This window comes from Rhinolophus sinicus, linkage group LG10 (genome assembly GCF_036562045.2).
Source record: "Rhinolophus sinicus isolate RSC01 linkage group LG10, ASM3656204v1, whole genome shotgun sequence".
Classification (NCBI taxonomy): Eukaryota; Metazoa; Chordata; class Mammalia; order Chiroptera; family Rhinolophidae; genus Rhinolophus; species Rhinolophus sinicus.
The window spans coordinates 8,853,425-8,872,307 of NC_133759.1; the positions used below are offsets into that span (position 1 = coordinate 8,853,425).

Below are 18,883 nucleotides of genomic sequence, written 5' to 3' on the forward strand. Positions count from 1 at the left end.
ATCTTGTAACTGCTCCTTGGATGGTCTTTGCTCCTTGTGGCTCGTTTTGGGGCACCAGCATGGGGTCAGGAACTACGCGTTTAGCCTGGTCCTTTTGGGGCAGCGAGGGCTCCCACAGATGTCTGTGATGAGAGGAAGCACTTAAAACAGGTGTCTGGGAGGAAGAATTATCCTAGACTCTTCTTCTGGCTGGACTAATAATCAAGTGAAAACCAGACAGATTAGCAAGAGAAAAACAAATTAAAGTTTAATAATATGTATACCTCCTGTATACATGAGAGAGACCCAGGAACACTGAGTAACTCACCCAAATGGTGGAAGCCATCAGCTTAAATAACACTTTCAGCTAAAGGCTAAAGAAGATATTGGGGGTAGAAGGTCAGTAATAGAAGGTGACCGGGAAAAGCACAGTAAACTAGGGGAAGGTGGTTATGCAGATTTAAGTCCCTGCCTTCTCCATTGCATGTAAAGGCAGGCCTGGGACAGTGAGGGAGAAACACCCTTACAGATGGATATTTCCCTTACAAATGTAAATATCCTTTTACAAGACCTTAACGTCTAGGCTTTCAGAGCTTCTCTCACTGCTTTTTCTTAAAATGAACTAGCCTAAGGTAACCAGTCATCCCAAAGGGGCGTATTTTGGAGTGGCAAACTCTTCAAGAGCAAGACCAGAACAGCGGGTGACCTTGGCCATGTTGGTCCCCGAGGCCGTGGGCTGCTTCTCCAGAACTGTCAGCACTTGAATGGCAGTCGTCATCTTCCCTTTAGGGGAGAGGTTTGGCTCGTGGGCACACTGTGTTTTCTGCTGATTCCAGGGACAGCTTTGGTGACTCAAGACTGGGATGCCTTTAAATGTGAGGAAGCGTGTTGTTCAGCTGTGAACGTCACTGGTAGGAACTCAGAGTGTGGAGCCATGTTCCCTGGAGCAGCCCGAGGCGGCCGAGCAGGTAAGGTTCATTAACTGGTGTCTTGTAACGAGCTGGAAGCGCCTGTGAGCAGAGATGAGTGGAGTTGGGCCTTGGCAAACATCTGCTCACCTAGTGGCCAGATGTCATTGTCTTGCTCAAAAGATAAACAGTATTTTTTGTTTGTAATCTCAGGCCAGTTGGGTTTAACTTTTTTGTTTGTTTGTTTTGTTTTAAAGCTCTTGATTGGGAGAAGAGCCTCTGTTCGAACAACTAAATAAACCAGTAGGGTGGGTATTGAAATGTGTCCAGGGGTCTGTGTTCATCTTCTTGCAGTTTTCAGATGTGTCACTGTAGGTCCCCATCGTAAAAGCTTCAGCTTCAGAGCCCGTGGGCTCCACAGCTTTTAAAAGAGGAGGATGAGGGCTGTGCTCAGGTGTGCAGGTGTTTTTCCCCCCGCTTCCTCACGGGGAAACCAGTCAGCCTGGTGCTTTTAGCGATCGCCATTGGTTGTTCCTGTTCATGCAGGTCTGTGGCATTTGAAAGATCCTGTTTTCAGGGATGAGGATACATACATCAGTGTGGTTCGGAGGACAGACTCAGGAGAGCTGTGGTCTGGTGACAGTACTGTGGCCCTGTGGCTGGTTCAGGGGCCGAAGGGCAGGTCTGACCAACTACCTCGGGAGCCTGGGGTACCTCACCCTTGACGTGGAGCAGAAAACTGTTAGGGAAACCCTTGCAATTTAGAAATAAAACCTGAAGCGGAAAAAGCATTTCCAGCAGGGCATTAGCATGCAGAGGGCTAGGCCAAGGGAATCAGTTGGGCTGGACAGCTGGACCAGAGGTGGCCGTTTAACGTGGAGCTAGAAGGGATATCTTCAAGCTGAGCCTATAGCCCCAGGGGCTTTTTCCAGGGCATCTGCAGCCTCGGTCAGAAACAGGGAGGGGGCACTTAGGAGCCTCAGCCAAAGATAGATGCTGAGCATGTCTGTTCTTCTCCTTCTCCACCTCCTCTGTGAGGGAAGATAAAGGGTAACCCCCACCCTGTATGAAAACAAACAAACCAAAAAACCACGCAAGGTAGAAAAAGATCAAGTAACATCCCCAGAATAGATCAATTTGCTAAAATTGTCTGAAAACAGTTGGGTGAGCTAAGCTTACCGTGTGTCTCACCCAGTCATGGCATGATCTGATCGGCAATAATAAATTTCACGTGACTAGTCTGACTCCAAAGCTCCAAATCTGAATAGGGTCCAAATTGGCAAGACTCAGCAACAATTGGTAAAAGAGAAGACCGTTTTCTTGCCCATTGCCACAAATGCTTCAGAGCTATCCTGGGTCTTGCTTGCCCCTCCTAAATGCCAGAATATAGGCACCCGAGCCCGTCCCCCTGGCCTGTCTATACCCAGCTTGTTGCTCTTGTCCCCATGGAGCATAGCAGAAATCACATCCGTCAAAACTTCCCCAGCCCTTGCAGTGTTCCTGTTAGATGGTTCCAGAGCCAAACTTCTAGGAATGGAGGAAAGAAAGGGCCTCGGGGAGGCTGGGTGAGTGGGGAGGTGGTGGTAATGGCTGTGGTTAGCACTGTCCTGGATAGGGTAAAGGAGGCTTCTGGGCAAGGTGACTTCGGGGTCACAGCTGGGGTGCACACTCTCTGGTAGACACAGTTAATCCACCTGATTGCTAAATTAATTTATTCCATTCATTCTTGGAATAATAACTATAATATTTACACAATAATGATGGTATAATGTCTGCAATTACTTGACTGCAGACTTGATTTTTTAAATGCATTATTTTAGTCAACATGAAAGTAATTTGTGCTCCATAAAGGAAAATTGAAAAATCAGAGAAATAGAATTTTTTGAAAATTTACCCATGTTTCCCACCATTGAAGGATAATTATCATTATTTACATGTTGGTACATTTCTAGTACATTTCTATGCCTAAAGTTTCATTTGGTTTGTGGAGCGAGAGCCAGTCAGTGTGTTTGGTTTTGTCTGATTCATTCATTGAACAAGTAATTCATTGAGGGCCCTCCGTGTGTCAGATCTGTGCTAGGTGCTGGGGAAGTAATGAATAAATAATGAATAGCAGTGGAGCTTACAGACAAGTGGGAAAGACAGATTGAACAAGACATTACTGGAGAGGTAGATGGCCACAAGAGTGGAAGAAAGGAGAGATCCCTGCACTAGGGCTTAGAATCTTGAGCAAAGTAGAGTTCGGTGCCTCATGTGCCTCTGCCTTCGTCTAGGAGCTTCTCACAGGCCTCAGGTGAGCTCCCTTAGTTGCCTGTAAGCTCGCTGGGGTGTATATGGTCTGCCCCTCCCCGCAGGAGCGTGAGTTCCTTGAAGCCCAGGGCTCCGCCGGCCTTGTCCACAGCTGTAGCTCCAGCTTCTGGGTCCGGCCTGCCTCTTCATAGTGGTGCCAAGCACAACCCCTCTGGGCTGGCAGGCGGTTTGTTAACACGTAGAGGTTACGTGTTGTCTCCCTGAGGGCCGTGTTTGGTGGAGCAGCACATTCTATCAGAGAGAGCGATAGTACATCCTACCAGTTCTTAATTCATCATTAGCTGGACTGACGCCTTGATGCTCCGCTCAGGAGACTTCCTGGAGCCTGTGATTTGGGAGTGCTGCAGTTGTCTCCGCCAGTGCGGGCTTTGTGCTGTTGGGGGGCAGGAGTAGACGCACCAGTTGAGGTCTTACTCATTGTGCCGCTGATCCAGCAATGGCCTAGATTTTTACACGTGCCGTCATCACTTCCTGGATGGTTTCTCTGGGCTGTCCAGTGGCACTGCTGCCCCAAATACAGATGTATAGCCCCTCCCAGGAGCAGCTGCCATTCTTCCTAAGAAAAAAGACAGTCTGCTTCCCCCAGACCCGGAAGCAACACTTCACATCCACAGGTCCCCCTTGACTCTGCTCTCCTAGGTCAGTGGGCTGAAATTGGGGCCGGTGTCATGTGTGTTCAGGGCGAGTGACCGAAAAACCTGAAATTATCGGTGAGAAAGAGGGGGGACCCAGAGAAGTTTCAAGAAGTGATGGCAAAGTCTCAGGTCTTCATTCTCTCTAAGAAAGAAGATTGCAAGCAAGGAGGAGTGTTTGGAAAACGTGGCCCAGGCCTGCATTTGGTCAACACATTAATTGTAGGTCTAAGGGATGGAGTTGCCCAATGAGCTTTTGCTCACGTGTGCTGAAATGTCCGCCTCTGAGCTGACCTCTGAGCAACTCCTGAGCACTCCCTTCCCTAGGTACCTTCTTGGAGCTCTGGTGAGGGTAGCCTGTCTGCCCACCAACCTGTTCAGCGCTTGAGCCAGTGGGACCTCGGGCCTTCAGAGCTGCAGGTACCAGCCTAGTACCCCCCTTTCCATAGGTGGTAACTGGACATATGCTGTTGGGTGTGTTGAACCAGACCAAGGCAGTGAACTCTTCCAGAAAGGCTTTCTGCTTTGGGCTGATCTGAACTGTCCTTGTTAACTTCCTTTCTTGGTCTGGGTGGAATTTCCAGCTGGTCTGCTTCCAGCTGGTGTGAGTGCGAGGAGTCCAACGGTAGGTAAGGTACCCTCTGGTTCTTAGCTCTAGTGTTGGGAGCAATAGGACAAAGTTTGTTGAAGGCCTGGCAAGCTTGTCTTCTACGCCCAAACCTCCTCTTCCTCCCCTTCTGTTCCTTCTTTCCTTCTGTAGCTACTCAGACGCTGTGTTGCTCCTGTCAGAGCCAGTTTCTGGGCAACATTGTGAAGGTTAGTCATTTGCACCATTGTGTAAATAAGTTTACAAGAGTCAATCTTTGCCTTTTAATTTGGGACTAAACTGCTGTGTCTGTTGTTTAAGGCATTTAGGGCTTCCGGGCAGGTATAGGAGGAATTTGGAGGTGGGGAAGATCCTTTACCTCTAAAATAATACCTAGGCCATGACTAGGCACTCAGGAAGTAGTCCCAGGTAATAAATAAGAATTTTAAAACATGCTTTTAGTCCCTTTCAGAAGATTGGGTATTTTCAGACATTCTGGGTAAGTTTAAACATAATTTTGGATTGTTGGCTAGAGAACCCAATGTTCTCCCAAATTTTATAAAATATATTTCTTTGTTGTTTGAAAGCTTGCCAGAGACAGTGATAGAGGTTTTTACTAGTCACGCAACAACGACCCTGGGTTCATGGAGGTAACTTGTACTTTGGGGTCTTGTAAGGTGTGGGGGTCCTGGAGTCCTTCCCCCAGTGCTGAAGCAGCCATGGTGATGTGGACAGAAGCTGCCTCTGAGTGTCTCCTGAGCTAGGGGAGCAGTTGGCTAGTGGGGGTGGAGGTCAGCTTTGAGCTGGCTCGGGCCAGAAGTCTGTGAGACAATAAGAAATACGCATTTAGTCATTGTCCTTTGTTCCTGGCACAGAGCTAAACCCCTTGGAATTTCCTGATAGGAGCGTCTTTTGTTCTTCATAACAAACCCCTTTCTACCTTACCTGAGTTTATGCTAATGAGTGGCTCTTGGCTGAGGTCCCCACATGGCTTCAGGGTGGTAGCTGGTTTCCAGAGGAACCAACCACGAGAGTAGAGGGTTAGAACTTTCATCAGTCCCACCCCCAGACTTCTGGGGAGGGGGAGAGGGACTGAAGGTGGAGTTAATCACAGTGGCCAGTGATTTAATCAGTCATGCCTTTGTAAGGAGGGTGGGGAGCCCCAGGCCATGGGAGATCCTTTCCTGGGAGATTTCTTCCCCCAACTGTGCATCTCTTCCATTTGTCTATTCCTGAATTGTATTCTTTAAAATAAATAGTAATAGAACTGTAAGATAAAATAAAATAAACCAGTAATAGTAAAGTGTTTCCCAGGTTTTTTGTGGCGTTCTAGCAAATTATTAAACCCAAGGAGGAGATCGTGGGACCCCCCACCCCCACCCCGGGTTCTAGTTAGTTGGTCAGAAGTACAGGTAGTGACCTGGGACTTGCTGCTACTGCTGGGAGCGGGCAGTCCTGTGGCCCGAGCCCTAAACCCGGAGCCGGCACTGACTCGAGGTGGTTAGTGTCAGACTCGAATTCAATTGTAGGGCATCCAGGTGGTGTCAGAACTGGATACCGGTGTGGGGAAGACCCACACATTTGGTGTCAGAAGGGTTGTGAATAAAAATTAAAAAAAAAAAGCTTCATCCCTCCACCAAAGGGCAGAGTTATCTAGAGACACCAGGAAGTTAACTGTGGTGCGGCGAGAGACAGTGCCCCGTCTTTGTCATCGATGGTTAGTAATGACCTCAGAGCAAGGAAGGGCAGGACAAAGTGCCAGGAGTTGTCCTTTCCACGTCCATGAAAACAGCATCCCTGTGGAGACTGTGCTCCTCCAAGGAAGCTCGCATTTACTTCCGGAAACCCTGTGAGACGGTGACCCACAGGCACGGTAGGAAGCCCACTGGGACCTCCATGCCCATCAGCCAGTTTCTTAGGGCTCATTACCTTGGTGGTGACGCAGCCCCTTTGGAAAAGCAGCTTGTATAGTCAGCCGCTGGCACAGCTCAGCCCATGACCCGGGAACTTGGCATCAGCTGGGTATACTCCTAGGATCAGGTGGAGAAGGCGTCCTGGGCTCAGGCCTACCTGAGGGCCAGGACGTCCCGAGCGAGCATGTTTCTGTCTGTGCCCAGGCTTGACCTACCAGGATGCTCGTTTGGTTTGCAAATGTTGTTCCCTCCCTCATGGCAGAGTCCAAAGGGGGCTGGTTTCTAGAAAATCCAGCTGGTTGTCTAGTTCATGCGTTGTCCTGGCCAGAGCCTGGATAAGTTAACTCAGAGTCTGTTGTTCTCACTTCCTTTCAAGCTCCACCCTCTCCCACGTATGCAAGTCTTGCCTCTAGTTGAAGTAAACACAGACCCAGCAGGCTTGTTAGAAGACTCATGGGGTATTAGTCATCTTCCCCCAAGATTAGTTCTTCCAGAAACTACAAAGCTCTCTCTGTGCTGACGACATTCAGAAAAGGAACACAGGTAGAGAAACAGGCTTTATACGTACTCTGCACCCTGGTGCCCTTTCCTCCTTGGGTCTCTCTGAAGGACTGTTGTTCATTTTTCAGACCTGGCCCAACTCAGTTGCCGTCACCGAGTGCCTACCACCCTCTCCCTTCCCCGAGTAGAATTAGTTTTCCCTTCCTCAGTCCCACTGCATCTTTCTAAATTCATCACAATGCCGCTGTTTTTGCTGAGATATATTTTACAAGATGTGAGTTTTGATAAATACATGTTTGTCAGATATATGTAGTCATGTAGCCACCACCATAATCAAGATAGAACAGAATTGCCCCCCACAATTTCTGCATACTCCTTTGTAGTCAAAGCCTCCCTTCACCCTCAGACCCTGACAACCACTGATTTGATTTCTTCCCAGTGCTTTGCCTTAGCAAGAATATCATGCAAAATAGGGTCGTGAAGTGTGTAGCCTTTTCAGTTTGGCTTCTTTGACTCAGCACAAAGCATTTGTTGCGTGTATCTGTAGTTCGTGCCTCTTCATTGCCGAATGCCTGTAACTTTTTATCCATATCTCTGCGTGGACCTCTTCTGCTGGATCCTGATATCTGGATATTTTTCTGTCTCCCTCCTTGGTGCCCAGCCAAGCTCCTCCAGAGCTGGCCTGTGCCTTGCATGCCTCTGTGTGCCCAGCCCACACATAGTAGGTGCTTGGCAGAGTGTGGCGCCAGGGCAGCTGTGCACTGACCGTCGTGAGCCAGGTGGGGCAAAGTGTGTGTTTGGGCAGCAGAGCCCCTGCAGAAATCTGGCCGAGCCCAGGCTCCCCCTCTCTAGGGCCCTGGCTGGTCCCTGCTCAGGCTCTGGGTTCCTCAGGCGACCTGGAGAGACGCCCAGGACAGGCAGGCTGGCTTCTTGTAAACCACTCCCACCGTGAGTTTGGTGTCTGATGGGCAGGGTGCCAGCACTTGCTCGTGGGCTTTGGAGGGTTCTCGGGACCCCCTGACTCTGGGGCTCCGTGTCTTTGTGGTACAGGTGTGTGTCTGTCTCATTCCTCCCAGGCGAGACAAGCCCTCTTTGGTCCTTGTTTTCACTGAGTCATAGCTGCTTGGCTTGTTAGTTAAAAATAGGCCTGGGCATATCTGCCCTCTGACAGGCCCTCCTCCCGCAGGCTGATGCTGAATGCTTATGTAAATATTTGGAGGAGCATGAGGTTGGAATCGTTTCTATTCCGGGATCTGCTTGCCTCGCCCCTGGAGCAGTAAGGGGAAGATGGCAGCAGGGGAGTGAGGGCCTGCACGTGTTAGAAACACTCAGGGTGGTGGCATGTTATTCGGGAGACACTGGCATTCAGGGTGGTTCCTAGAAGCCAGTGGAAGTGGTTGGTCATTTGCTGTAGTGACAGTGGCTCAACTATAAATCCACAGAGTTTGAAATCACACTGACGATTCTACTCACACCACGATTCTACTCCTTGCTGGCCTGTGGCCTTAGACAAGTTTCACGGCTTCTCTGAATGCCAGTTCCTCTTCTGTACGTTACCTACCCCACTAGGGCGATTGTAAGAATGAAAAAGATCATGTGTGTAAAGCACCTAACAGGGCCCAGCACACAGTAGGCCCTCATGTAGTGGTGGCTGCTACTATGGCCGCCTCCAGTCTTGCTGCTTTGCCAGCAAACACTACGACTTTGAGGTGGGCAAGGAGGTAGAGCTTCTGACAGGAGGACCCAGCAGGGTCCAAGTGCACGTCCAGGCCTCTTTCCGATGCCGCTCGTATCTCCTCATCTTTATTGGACTGCAGCCACTACTGTGTCCTTAAATCACTTCAGCAGCTGCCCAAGTAGGGCTGGTAACTCTGGACTCACCAGCCATGAGAGGACAGTAACTGAGCTTAAAATAGAAGTGTCCCTTGACTGGTCCCGAGGGCTGTGCGGGGCCCTGATGGCAGGCCCGGTGGGGTCGGCCCACCCAGGCAGAGCCGGACTCTGGGCAGCGGGAGCTGCAGCCCTTCCCCCGCGAGGCAAGCCGGGCTTTCCTTGGTGCAGGAGCCCTGAGGGTATGTGTCCTCAGCCCACGCTCCTGGCCAGAGGTTACCGACCAGCCCTCCGAGAAAGCAGGCCTGGGGAAGATGTGGGGCCGGGCAGGGGGAGGCAGGGGCTTGGTGGTAGCCGGCACCTGAGGCTTAGCAGGCCAGGAACTGGGGTTGGACTGGTTCTGGCCTTGGTGCTGGGGCTGTGGGAAGCCACGGAGGGGCATCTAGAAAGGTGGAAGTGAGGCAATGCTGTCTCAGGGCGGAAAGGACGGGGACTCAAAAAGAATAGGCCACTCTGGTTGATCTTGTTTCTTTTTAAGGCCCAAACCAGGTCATTGTGTCTGAATATGAGTGTGTCAGAAGCCAGGCAGGGAATGCCCACAGAGCAAGGCCCACACAGAAAGGTCAAGCCCTTCCCATTATGAGAAGACGCCCAGACGGGCGACTTTGTGCCAGAGCAGCGTCCCTCTCCTGTCCTTACATTACGTCTGTGATGGCCTCTTCCCGCTGCAGGTGCCGCCATGGAGTCTGACTTCTGCTGACCAGACCCAGGACCCAGGACTCAGGACGCAGGCCGAAAGCCGAAGGTGCTCGGCCAGGACAGGCGGCCTGCAGCCAGCGGCCATGGCTTCCACTGGGGCGGAGGGCCAGCTCCAGAGAATCATCCGCGATTTGCAAGGTACGGTTAGGCCGCTTGGCACGCAGGTTTGGGCTGGAGGCAGCTGTAACTGTGCTCTCGATGTTGCCAGTTGAAATTGAGCCCTGTCAGCTGTGTTCACACGAGAGTAATTGGAGCCCTCAGGACACGTCATATTGAAATATTTGGGGCTCAGATGTCCGTCCTGTGTAAGGCTGGGAAAGCTTGCCTGGCCCTCATCCCAGGGCACTGTAAAGCCACTTTGTGAACAAAATCGATTACTCCTTTCTCGGGCGGGTGTGTGTGGGTGTGGGTGTGTGTGTTCATTCGTTCTTGGCTTTATCGCGGCTGTGTATTGTCTTGGCTTAACCACAAGCCTCTGGGCTCTGATGGAAGTGGTCCAGTTGGGGAACAGTGTTCTCCTTCCCTCTGAGCAGGAAGACCAGATACCCGTTTTTCTTGTTTTGCTGTCTCACCTGGTTGTGGTGGGCGGACGGCCCGTTGCCTGGGACACACTCCAGTTCTGGGCCTGCTGCCTGCCGGACCTCCCCAAGTGTGGCCGTGCCCAAGGAGAGTCTCTGCCTGTAGGCCTCTCTCTGGAGACGGGCCAGGAGTGGAGGGGCGCGTAAACAGGAGCAAAGTCAGGAGGAGGGGCTGCTTTCTCTGCCGGCTGCAGAGTCTAGGATCCAAGGCCTGCCTTTCAGGGGGTGGTCCAAAGGTCAGAATTTTGGCAAGTTTTCCAGACCCCGCAGACCCCAGGACTGGTCTTGTAAAGCCTCTTTGGAGCTCCTGCACTTGCTGCAACATCGTCTGACACTCACCACTTCCTCCTCGTCGCAGAGACCACAGTGACAGTCTTCTGACACAGCGAAGGCCCAGGGTCCTCCTGCTCAGACACCGTGATGACCAACAGTAGCCTCTCCTGCCCAGGGCCATCGGGCTGGTGGTGACCACACAGTCCTCATTCTGAAGGCCACAGTCGGTTAGATAAAATCACCTTCTCAGGCTTATCTCCTATTTACATAGCACTTTGGGCCTCTACTAGCTAATAATCACATGGCGTTTCACATGTGTCAGGCACTGTCCTACACGTCTTACAGATAATAACTCACTGAGCCCTCATGTTTGGTTCCATGAGGTAGGAACCATCGTTATTCCCATTTTGCAGATACGGAAACGGGCACAGAGAGGTTCAGTGGCTTGCTTAAAGTCACACGTCCAGTCGGGCAGGGCCTGGGTGTGCACTCACAGGGTGCCAGAATTTGTGCTCTTAACCATACCAGTCTGCTTCTGGCTAAAATGTTGATGCTTTAAAAACATATATATCTGTACACACACACACACACACACACACACACACACACACACAGGGAAAGTAAAATGACAATCCCTGCAAATCTGCATTTGCCACTGTCCTTGAGAGTTTCTCCCCAGCGCAGGCAGTCCTCTCTATGTTTCAGTGTCTGGTTCTCCAGCAAGACTGGAACCCAGAGGTCCTTAGTGGGAGGAAGAGAACTTCCAGTGCACTTGGGTGGGAATTCTTAAAAGGCACCGCGTTCTCCAGACCCTTTCCTTTTACCTGTTGGTAGCTGTCTGGATACGCACACAGTAAGGCTCCAGCTTCTGCCGTGGTGCATCCTTACTGAGCTGTGCTTGTGCAGTGCTCAGCCTTCACCCTCTGCAGGGCAGCCTCGTGTCCTGGTGACAGCAGTTACCAGGGCTTTGGTGTCAGGCAGGCTCAGGGGCAGCTCCTGGCTCCGCATTGGAACCCTGGCAGATGTTGAACAAGTCCCTTCGCCTTCCAAGGCACAGTGTTAGCTTTGATGATAACACCCACTGCTCAAGGTTGTTGGCAGAAGCAAATAATAATTCATGTGAAGCTAAGATTATTCCTAAGGAATGCATTTGCTTTATCAGAGATTAGAGCTAGAAACTTGGTATTTCATATCCAAGGCTCGCGCTGTCAAAATCTCAGGAGTTCCCAGATCAGGTTCTGAGCACTAAGCCAGCCTGAGGGTGGAGGAGGAAGGGCGCGTGTCTTCTCCAACCCCTGGGTCCCCAACTTTCTGTGCCAGCCACAGCAGACACCTCTAATAGGGCACAACTGGGCAACAATCACTTGTAGGAATCAGTCCTAAGAACCGGTCTTTGCTGTTAGCTGACCTTGGCCTGCGGGGTCAGTGTTAATTAAACTTGAGCAGCTCGGGCTCAGTTTGTGTCCTGGGCAGACCTGCTCTGTAGCCACGGTGCTTGAGGTCAGGGGCTCGGCCTCCTTTTCTGTTAAGAGTTATCAGAGAAGAAGATAGATTTTTGTCTATTTGTTTTAGTTTTTTTCTTTGGGTTTTTTTAAATATCTATTTTTTTAAGAAGACTGTTTGTCCAGCATTTTCCAACCATCTCAGCTAGAGACATTTTTCCAAGTTCTAATTGAAACCCAGCTTCTAGCAGTCCCACAGCAGAGGCTGGGAGTGAGGGTCAAAGGGGGATTTTCCCCGTTTCTGCACAGGGAGGTAAATTATCTCCGAAGTGAATGGGGGGGCTCTGGAGTCCAAGCCCTTGAGAAAACCAAGGTTGTCATTCTAGCTGTGTTGTTTGCCATCCGTGATCTTGGGCCAAGCGCTCACCTCCGTGAGTGCCTCGTCTGCAGAATTCTAAGTTGTACTTATTTTTTGATATATATTTTATTTTTTGTCATATTTTGATAGCTCTGAAGTTGGGATCACCTTAAAGTCAACTGCAGCTCAGGTTTGTTGACATGAAGCACTCCCTGTCGCAGTGCTGTATTAAGTGAGAAAGACATGCAAAAGCCAGGCCCTAACAGGCAGGCAGCTAGCAGCTACTGTTGTCCTTCTTGGGACTGTCATTGCTAGTGTAGTGTTTGCACACTCTGGTCTTCTGCAGCCTGGACTCCCCTGTCCTGAGCAGTAGAATGAGTGAAGGACAACAAGAAGCATGGCCGCAGTAAAGGATAGAGATTTCTGGGTCAGTATCGGGGGACTTCCGTATGACTCATCCACGCAGCCAACATGTGTGGACCAAATACTGCATGCAAATTACAAGGCCTACGTGGTGGCCCTACAGGGACGGCCCAGAACTGTGCCCAGCCAGCGAGCTGTGGCGAAGGACCGGTGGGCTGTCACCACTGTGGGAGCTTAGCCAGCGTCCCATGGATGCTGACATCCTTCACATTTCTGAGCTGCTGTGCCGTCGCTGACCACTTACTCCTCGTGCTTCCTGGAGTTACTCTGCTTCTCTCACTTCCCTGAGGTCGATCACCATTTGATAACACGTTCCTATTTGTTGTCTTTAAGATGCTGTGACAGAACTAAGCAAAGAATTTAAGGAAGCAGGGGAACCCATCACAGATGACAGCACCAGCTTGCATAAGTTTTCTTACAAACTTGAGTATCTCCTTCAAGTAAGTGACTCCTGTGATGTGTTGATTTCTGCTCTGCTGTCTCGTTTCCCTCTTGGGTGACTCATCAGCATTCAGGATGTGGTCCTGAAAGCTCAATGGGGCATTAAGTCCTGTCAGACTGAAGGTCACGCCACCAAGTGCTGTCCACTGGGGAATCGGAATGTTGCCCCTTAGGATGATTTGAGAATCCAGAACATTCTTTAGAGATTTAGGTCAGCGTAAGGCAGAGGTCGCAAGGTCACTGTATAGCAGAGATCTAACATTGGGGCAGTCACGTCTCCCTTTGAGAGTCTGGTGAAAGCTATGGAATATCTCCCAAAGAAACATGCATATGTGTGTGTGTCTATACAACCAATCGCACATTTTCCAGGAGTGTGTGGGCCCTCTGAAAATTATCCAGAGGCCCCTATTTTTAGAGCCTTGCTGCTCAAAGTGTTAGGCCCCAGTCCTGTAAGAATTCTGACTCCAGCAAGGTTAGGGCTTCCACAGCAGGGTCCGTGGTAGAGGGAGACTTTGTGTTTTTCCATTATCACTGAGATTGCTTAGGGCCGCTAGGGCTACCCTGGGTTAGCTTGCATTTGTTTTTATCTGGGGATTGTGTTTATGGTTTGTTCTTTGATTAGAGTAGAGCTCAAAATGCAATTCTTGGCTCTTCTGTAATTGCTCTGCATTCTTGACTTGCCTTTGGTGCTGGAAGGGAAAGGCATTTATGCCTTGGGTGGGTCTCCTGGCCTTCCAGCTGCCCTGGAATTGACTGGTGTTGCATACTACCAGGTGCCAGAGACCCGCCGGAGAAAGAAGATGTTCAATGTCAAGGAGTCACTGTCAGATTGGGCTCCTGACGAAGTTAAATACGCAGGCGGGGTCCTTGATGCTCTCCTGACTTATCCTCCACAGCCCACTGTGGGCTGCACCCTAGGAGGCATTTGTGTGTCCCCCTGAGTATTGCAACTGCTGTCAGAATGTGTTCTACTGTGTCGAGGGGTTTGAGCTGGATGTGAGTGGTGTGGGATGTTGCAGTTAGTGGGGGTAGGAGCGTGTGCTGCGTAATAAGCTAACGCTCGCTCCTGTGTGCTGAGCCTGAGACGGCCCTCGTGTTCTGCTCGTGATACTGGTATCTATCCCACAGTCAATAAAGTGTGCTCGGAGTCTGCAATCCAGAGTGGACTATGTTTTCATCAGATTCTGTCCTCCGCGGGTGGCTGAGGTGTTGAAGGTGGAGCTAAGCAAGGCAGGATTAAACGTGAATTACTGCGGCCGTCATCACGGCCCACACGACCAGCAGCCCAGGGTCAGCCGCACAGGCATCCCCTGGCAGCACGTTAGGAATGGATTCTTGGTTCCCACCGTGACCCCCCAAATCAGGAGCTTTGAGGTCAGCTCAGGAAGTTTTAACACGCCCAGAGCCTAATGCATGTGTCTGCTTGGTTCAAGAAACAGATCTATAGAACGCTGCAGGCGTGGAAGAATACAGGCAGCTGCAGGAAGGAAATGGATCAAATTGTTGACAGAAGTTATCTTCGAGTGGTGGTGTTAGGCATTATAGTTTCTAATTTTTTCTATTTTTTTAATCCAGATTTCCTAACTGTATATGCATATGATCAGGAAAAAATGCTCTAAAATGTTACGTTAGAGAAAGACATACCTATGCATTTTGAACACCCTCAGGTTGCAACGCCACGTCCCACCGAAGTACACAGGAGGAAGCCCACTGGCGGAGACGCCCCCAGCGTGCTGACGGACTCACCCTTCATGTGCCTTTTCAACTCGCTCTCTGTCTTACCTTGTGAACGTGTTTATGGACCTTTTTTTCCCAACCAGCTCATTTTGGTTTTGGATTTGAAATGACTCATAGCTGACATTTGAATTTATTGTGTGTATATTAAAACATTGTTGACACTTGAGTAACTGGGATAAAGTGCCACTTACTCATTTCCTTAAGTTGAGATGTAGTTAACACTGTTCACATTGCCCTTAAGATTTGGCACATGTATTTCTCTGTCGTAAGTTGTTGCATATCTTTATCAAAGATCACAACTTTGGTGGTCTTCCACCCAACTCTGTGCACAGAGGTCTCTTAATGGATAAATCTTTTTGGGGGTGCTATTATTCCTGAATCTTACTAGTTGTATGACCTTGAGATAGTTACTTAACCTCTCCTAGCCTCAGTTTCCTCATCTGTAAATTGGGAGTTAAAACACCTTCATTTGCTAATAAATGAAAATAATGCCAGTGAAGTGCTTTGCCCAGTGCCAGGCAACTAAGAAGCTATTATTATTATTTATTTATTTTAAACTCTTAAGTTTTACTGGGGAATATTGGGGAATAGTGTGTTTCTCAGGGGCCCATCAGCTCCAGGTCATTGTACTTCAATCTAGTTGTGGAGGGCGCAGCAGCTCAGCTCCAAGTCTGGTCGCCGTTTTCAATCTTTAGTGGCAGGGGGCGCATCCACGATCCTGTATGGGAATTGAACTGGCAACGTTGTTGTTGAGAACTCGCCCTCTAACCAACTGAGCCATCCGGCCACCCCAGAAGCTATCATTATTTGTCATTTAAATGGTGGGATGAACAGCAGCGGGTTTGAACCTCCTTTCTCTGTCCTTTTCCCTCCCCAGTTCGATCAGAAAGAGAAGGCGACCCTCTTGGGCAACAAGAAGGACTATTGGGATTACTTCTGTGCCTGCCTGGCCAGGGTGAAAGGAGCCAATGATGGGATACGATTCGTCAAGTCTATTTCAGAGGTGAGCAGCCAAGGACCTCAAGTCTTCCTCCTCCTGCCTGACGCGTCTCTTGCAGAGAGGCCTTTGCTGCAGGCAGTCGAGTGAGGAGGTCGGGTGTATGGGGGTAAAGAAGTGAGGAAGTCCAGTCCCCGCATGCTCAGTGCCCGCTGAGCTCGGGGAGCCCGGTGTGAGCAGTGATGACTGAGGAATGGCCGGGTCCTGGCGCTGCTGTTACATCACAACCCACACGTTGCCTGTCAGGGTGGGCTGTTCACACTGGTCGGCTCTTGGTGCCCCTCAGGCGTGTACAGCACAGGACACCTCCACCTTTCTATAAAAATCAGTTTCTTAGAGAAAATTCTTAACGTTGGCTAGGTTGGTTTCTCTACGGTTTGCCTAGGGAACTTGGATTTGAAATGAGTCATTTCTTAAAATGCTGACATGCTACGCAGTGAGTGCTGAGCCCCTCAAGAGCAGAATGTCGTGGCTTTGCTGTTTTACAAAACTCCAAAGCAGCAACATTCATCCTCTCACTCTCCTTTCTGCCTCTCTCCCACCTGCCACTCCATATGAATCTCTTTCCCTTTCTCATAAACCTAGTCCATCTGCGAGTAAAGAACTTTGCACGTTAGGGAGTGCTCACCCCCAAGATTTAGGGCAGGAGACCTAAAGGTTTATACTGTTCATCTTTTCAGTATCTTGTCATTAAGTTGAAAGTCACTTGAAAGCCAGCAGATGTGCTCCTTGGCTGGCCTCCTGCAAAGGCCACGGAGTCAGGTGTTCTGGGGGGACTGGAGCCGGATGGGTTTCTTCTTATAGAGGATGACACATGTGCTGACATTGAGGGCTGGATATTTTCCACCAGCTGCACCCTCTGACACCAGAGAAAATGAGGAGACCCTGGCTTGGAAGAGTTTGTTCTGCACATTTCTTTAATGTCCATGTAGCGTCTTGTGAGCTCGTGCCTGGGGACCCTCGGGTGCACGGTGTGGAGCAGTGTTTTAATGCAGCAGAAATCGGGAGGGTTCTCGTTGTCGCCCTTCCCCCCAGAAGCCTAGTTCTCATTGTCGTTTTCTTCCAGTCTTCAGAGCAACTGAAGCCTTCACCTTTATGACTCAAACAGCTGAAGTCTGGAAATAGATTTAGTTTAATACTCATTGTCCAGGGTTATGAAATGCTTACATCTGCTTTTCAGCTAGTTTCCTCTTCTTTTCTCATAATGCAGTCAAACCTTTAGACAATCCAAGGCCAGAAAAACTGACTTCTAGAAGCAAAACCTGCACGATCCTGGTGGGTGTGTGGTGGGTGTCACTGGCATAAGCTCTGCCTCCCGTAGGGTCCAGTCAGCTCGTCTCTGTTGCCAGCTCTGCTCTGTGGGGCACCATTGTGAGGAACGGCTCGGGCTGTCCCTGGGCTTCCTGAACACTGATTACAGTTAACCAAGTCCCCAGCAGTCTCCGCCCTGCAGGTAGGAGGGGCTGCTGGACACCTGGGTTAACTCCAATCAGTAATCAAGTGCCATCCAGGCCAACAAGCCAGAAGGTAAATGTAAACGTTCATGGATGAGATGTATCTTTGGGTCCCTCAGGCCCCTTGGGGCGGGAGGCAGACATTTGGGCTGAAACAGCCCAAGGCTCTAATCAGCCACTTGTAAAGGTTCAGAACAGATTGGGCTCAGCCCGGACTGCACCCGTCTCTCCACAGCGGGCAAGATCAGAACCAGGGTGCAGCGTGGCATCCACTCCTGGCGCAGTGGCCTGGCTTAAAGCACAATCGGCCCTGGCGTAGCTTGCAGACTTCCCTGTCCTTTGCTGCTGTTGTATCGCTTCCTGATATAGTACATGTGAGTTCCGATTAAACGCTGAAAATTTTAAGGAATTAGGTAATGAAAGCAGATCCATGATCTCAAAAAAATAAAAAGGCTGTGCAGTATTTCCATTTGGAATACACAGGAACTATTGTTCTCTTCCCCAAGAGATGTTTAAAAAGACCTCATAAAATAAATAGCTCCTTTTTATATATATCTAATAAATTCAGTCAATAGGCCTGATTAAAAATATGGACTCACTTGTTTTCCATTAAAAAAATCCGATGTTCCAAATGCTGTTACAATGGCCGTTTTGCTAATAAGGACACACCCCTCTCTTGGGAGCTTGCAGACATGGGCAGTTATACGAGGTTCTTACTTGGTTCCGTGGGCCTGGGGGTGTGTGTATGACTGACATGCTTCACTTCACAATGCCTTGCTCAGCTGTTCTTGCTGCCTGAGTTTCTAATATCACCACTGAACACTTTGTTCTCAACCTCACTCCTCAGTGGAAAAAGTATTTGTATATGGGGATGCCATCAAGATTCTCCCCTGGGCATCATCTGTCATGATCAGCTGTCTGCAGCCATGCCATTGGGGTTATTACAAAGCTGGGGTCAGGCTGCCTCCCACCTTCGTTCCCAGACATCCTGACTTTACCTCATACCCACAAAGCTCACAGGGAGAAATACCTTACAGCCTCTCTAGTTCATGAGGTTTCACACCTTTTTGTTTTTTAGAACTATTTCATCTTGTGGTGTCGTTTCCTCAGTCAACAATAGCTCTGAGCTAAAAGATGTTTTATGCTTGGATGTTTACACCATCATTAATGTTCCAAGGCGCAAGGCTGTACCACTTACTTCCTGTCTCAATGCAGTGCCGTAGTTGGTTTCTTAATAGTGTGGAGGGTTATGGCCATCTTGATGAAACCACTGCTGCCTCTTCCCCTGCCAGCAAGTGAAACGTAGCTGACCTTTGAAGGGTAAGGCGGGTGTGGGTCTCTGCTTACCCCACTCAGAGCCAGAGCCTGACAGAACAGGCACCTGTGGTAGGTTGAGAGCTTTTGAATTCCTGCCTACTTACCTTGAGCTTCTGGGGCTAAAACATCAAGAGTATGAGTCCTCATTTGCAAACTGGTCTCACGTGTCTTTTTTGGCTGTCCCCTTGATCCCATCCATCTTGGTGGCTGTGTGTCCACAGCTGGCAGAGTCTCTGACCAGCATACCCCACCTCCATCACAATGAGCTTCCAAAAACTTCTTTAGAAACCATGTTTTGGTGTGGTGGGGAGAGGTTCCGAAGACAGGCCTGCACCGTCCACCGCAGACTTCCTGAAATAGAAGCATGCCCATGTTTTTGTTACCCCAGTGTGACCGGCCACTTAGAGACACCCTTTGCTCTCACTCCCTGGACATCTTTGACTAA

The 18,883-nt window shown here is 49.7% G+C and overlaps 1 protein-coding gene across 6 annotated transcripts in view; it reads left to right on the forward strand.

Moving 5' to 3' along the window:
• The window catches only part of FYCO1 (FYVE and coiled-coil domain autophagy adaptor 1), a 77,755-nt gene that overhangs the window by 1,599 nt on the left and 57,273 nt on the right, over positions 1-18,883 (forward strand). The window contains exons 2-5 of one of the 6 annotated variants that reach the window (XM_019724045.2): positions 816-947; positions 9,391-9,556; positions 12,826-12,932; positions 15,548-15,673. In XM_019724045.2, coding sequence (XP_019579604.2) covers positions 9,502-9,556; positions 12,826-12,932; positions 15,548-15,673 — 288 coding nt within the window. In that variant the 5' untranslated portion in view covers positions 816-947; positions 9,391-9,501. Of the gene's footprint in view, positions 1-815; positions 948-6,847; positions 6,872-8,738; positions 8,902-9,390; positions 9,557-12,825; positions 12,933-15,547; positions 15,674-18,883 lie in introns of those variants that run through there. The other 5 variants (XM_019724049.2, XM_019724046.2, XM_074312504.1 and 2 more) reach the window with 5 other exon arrangements.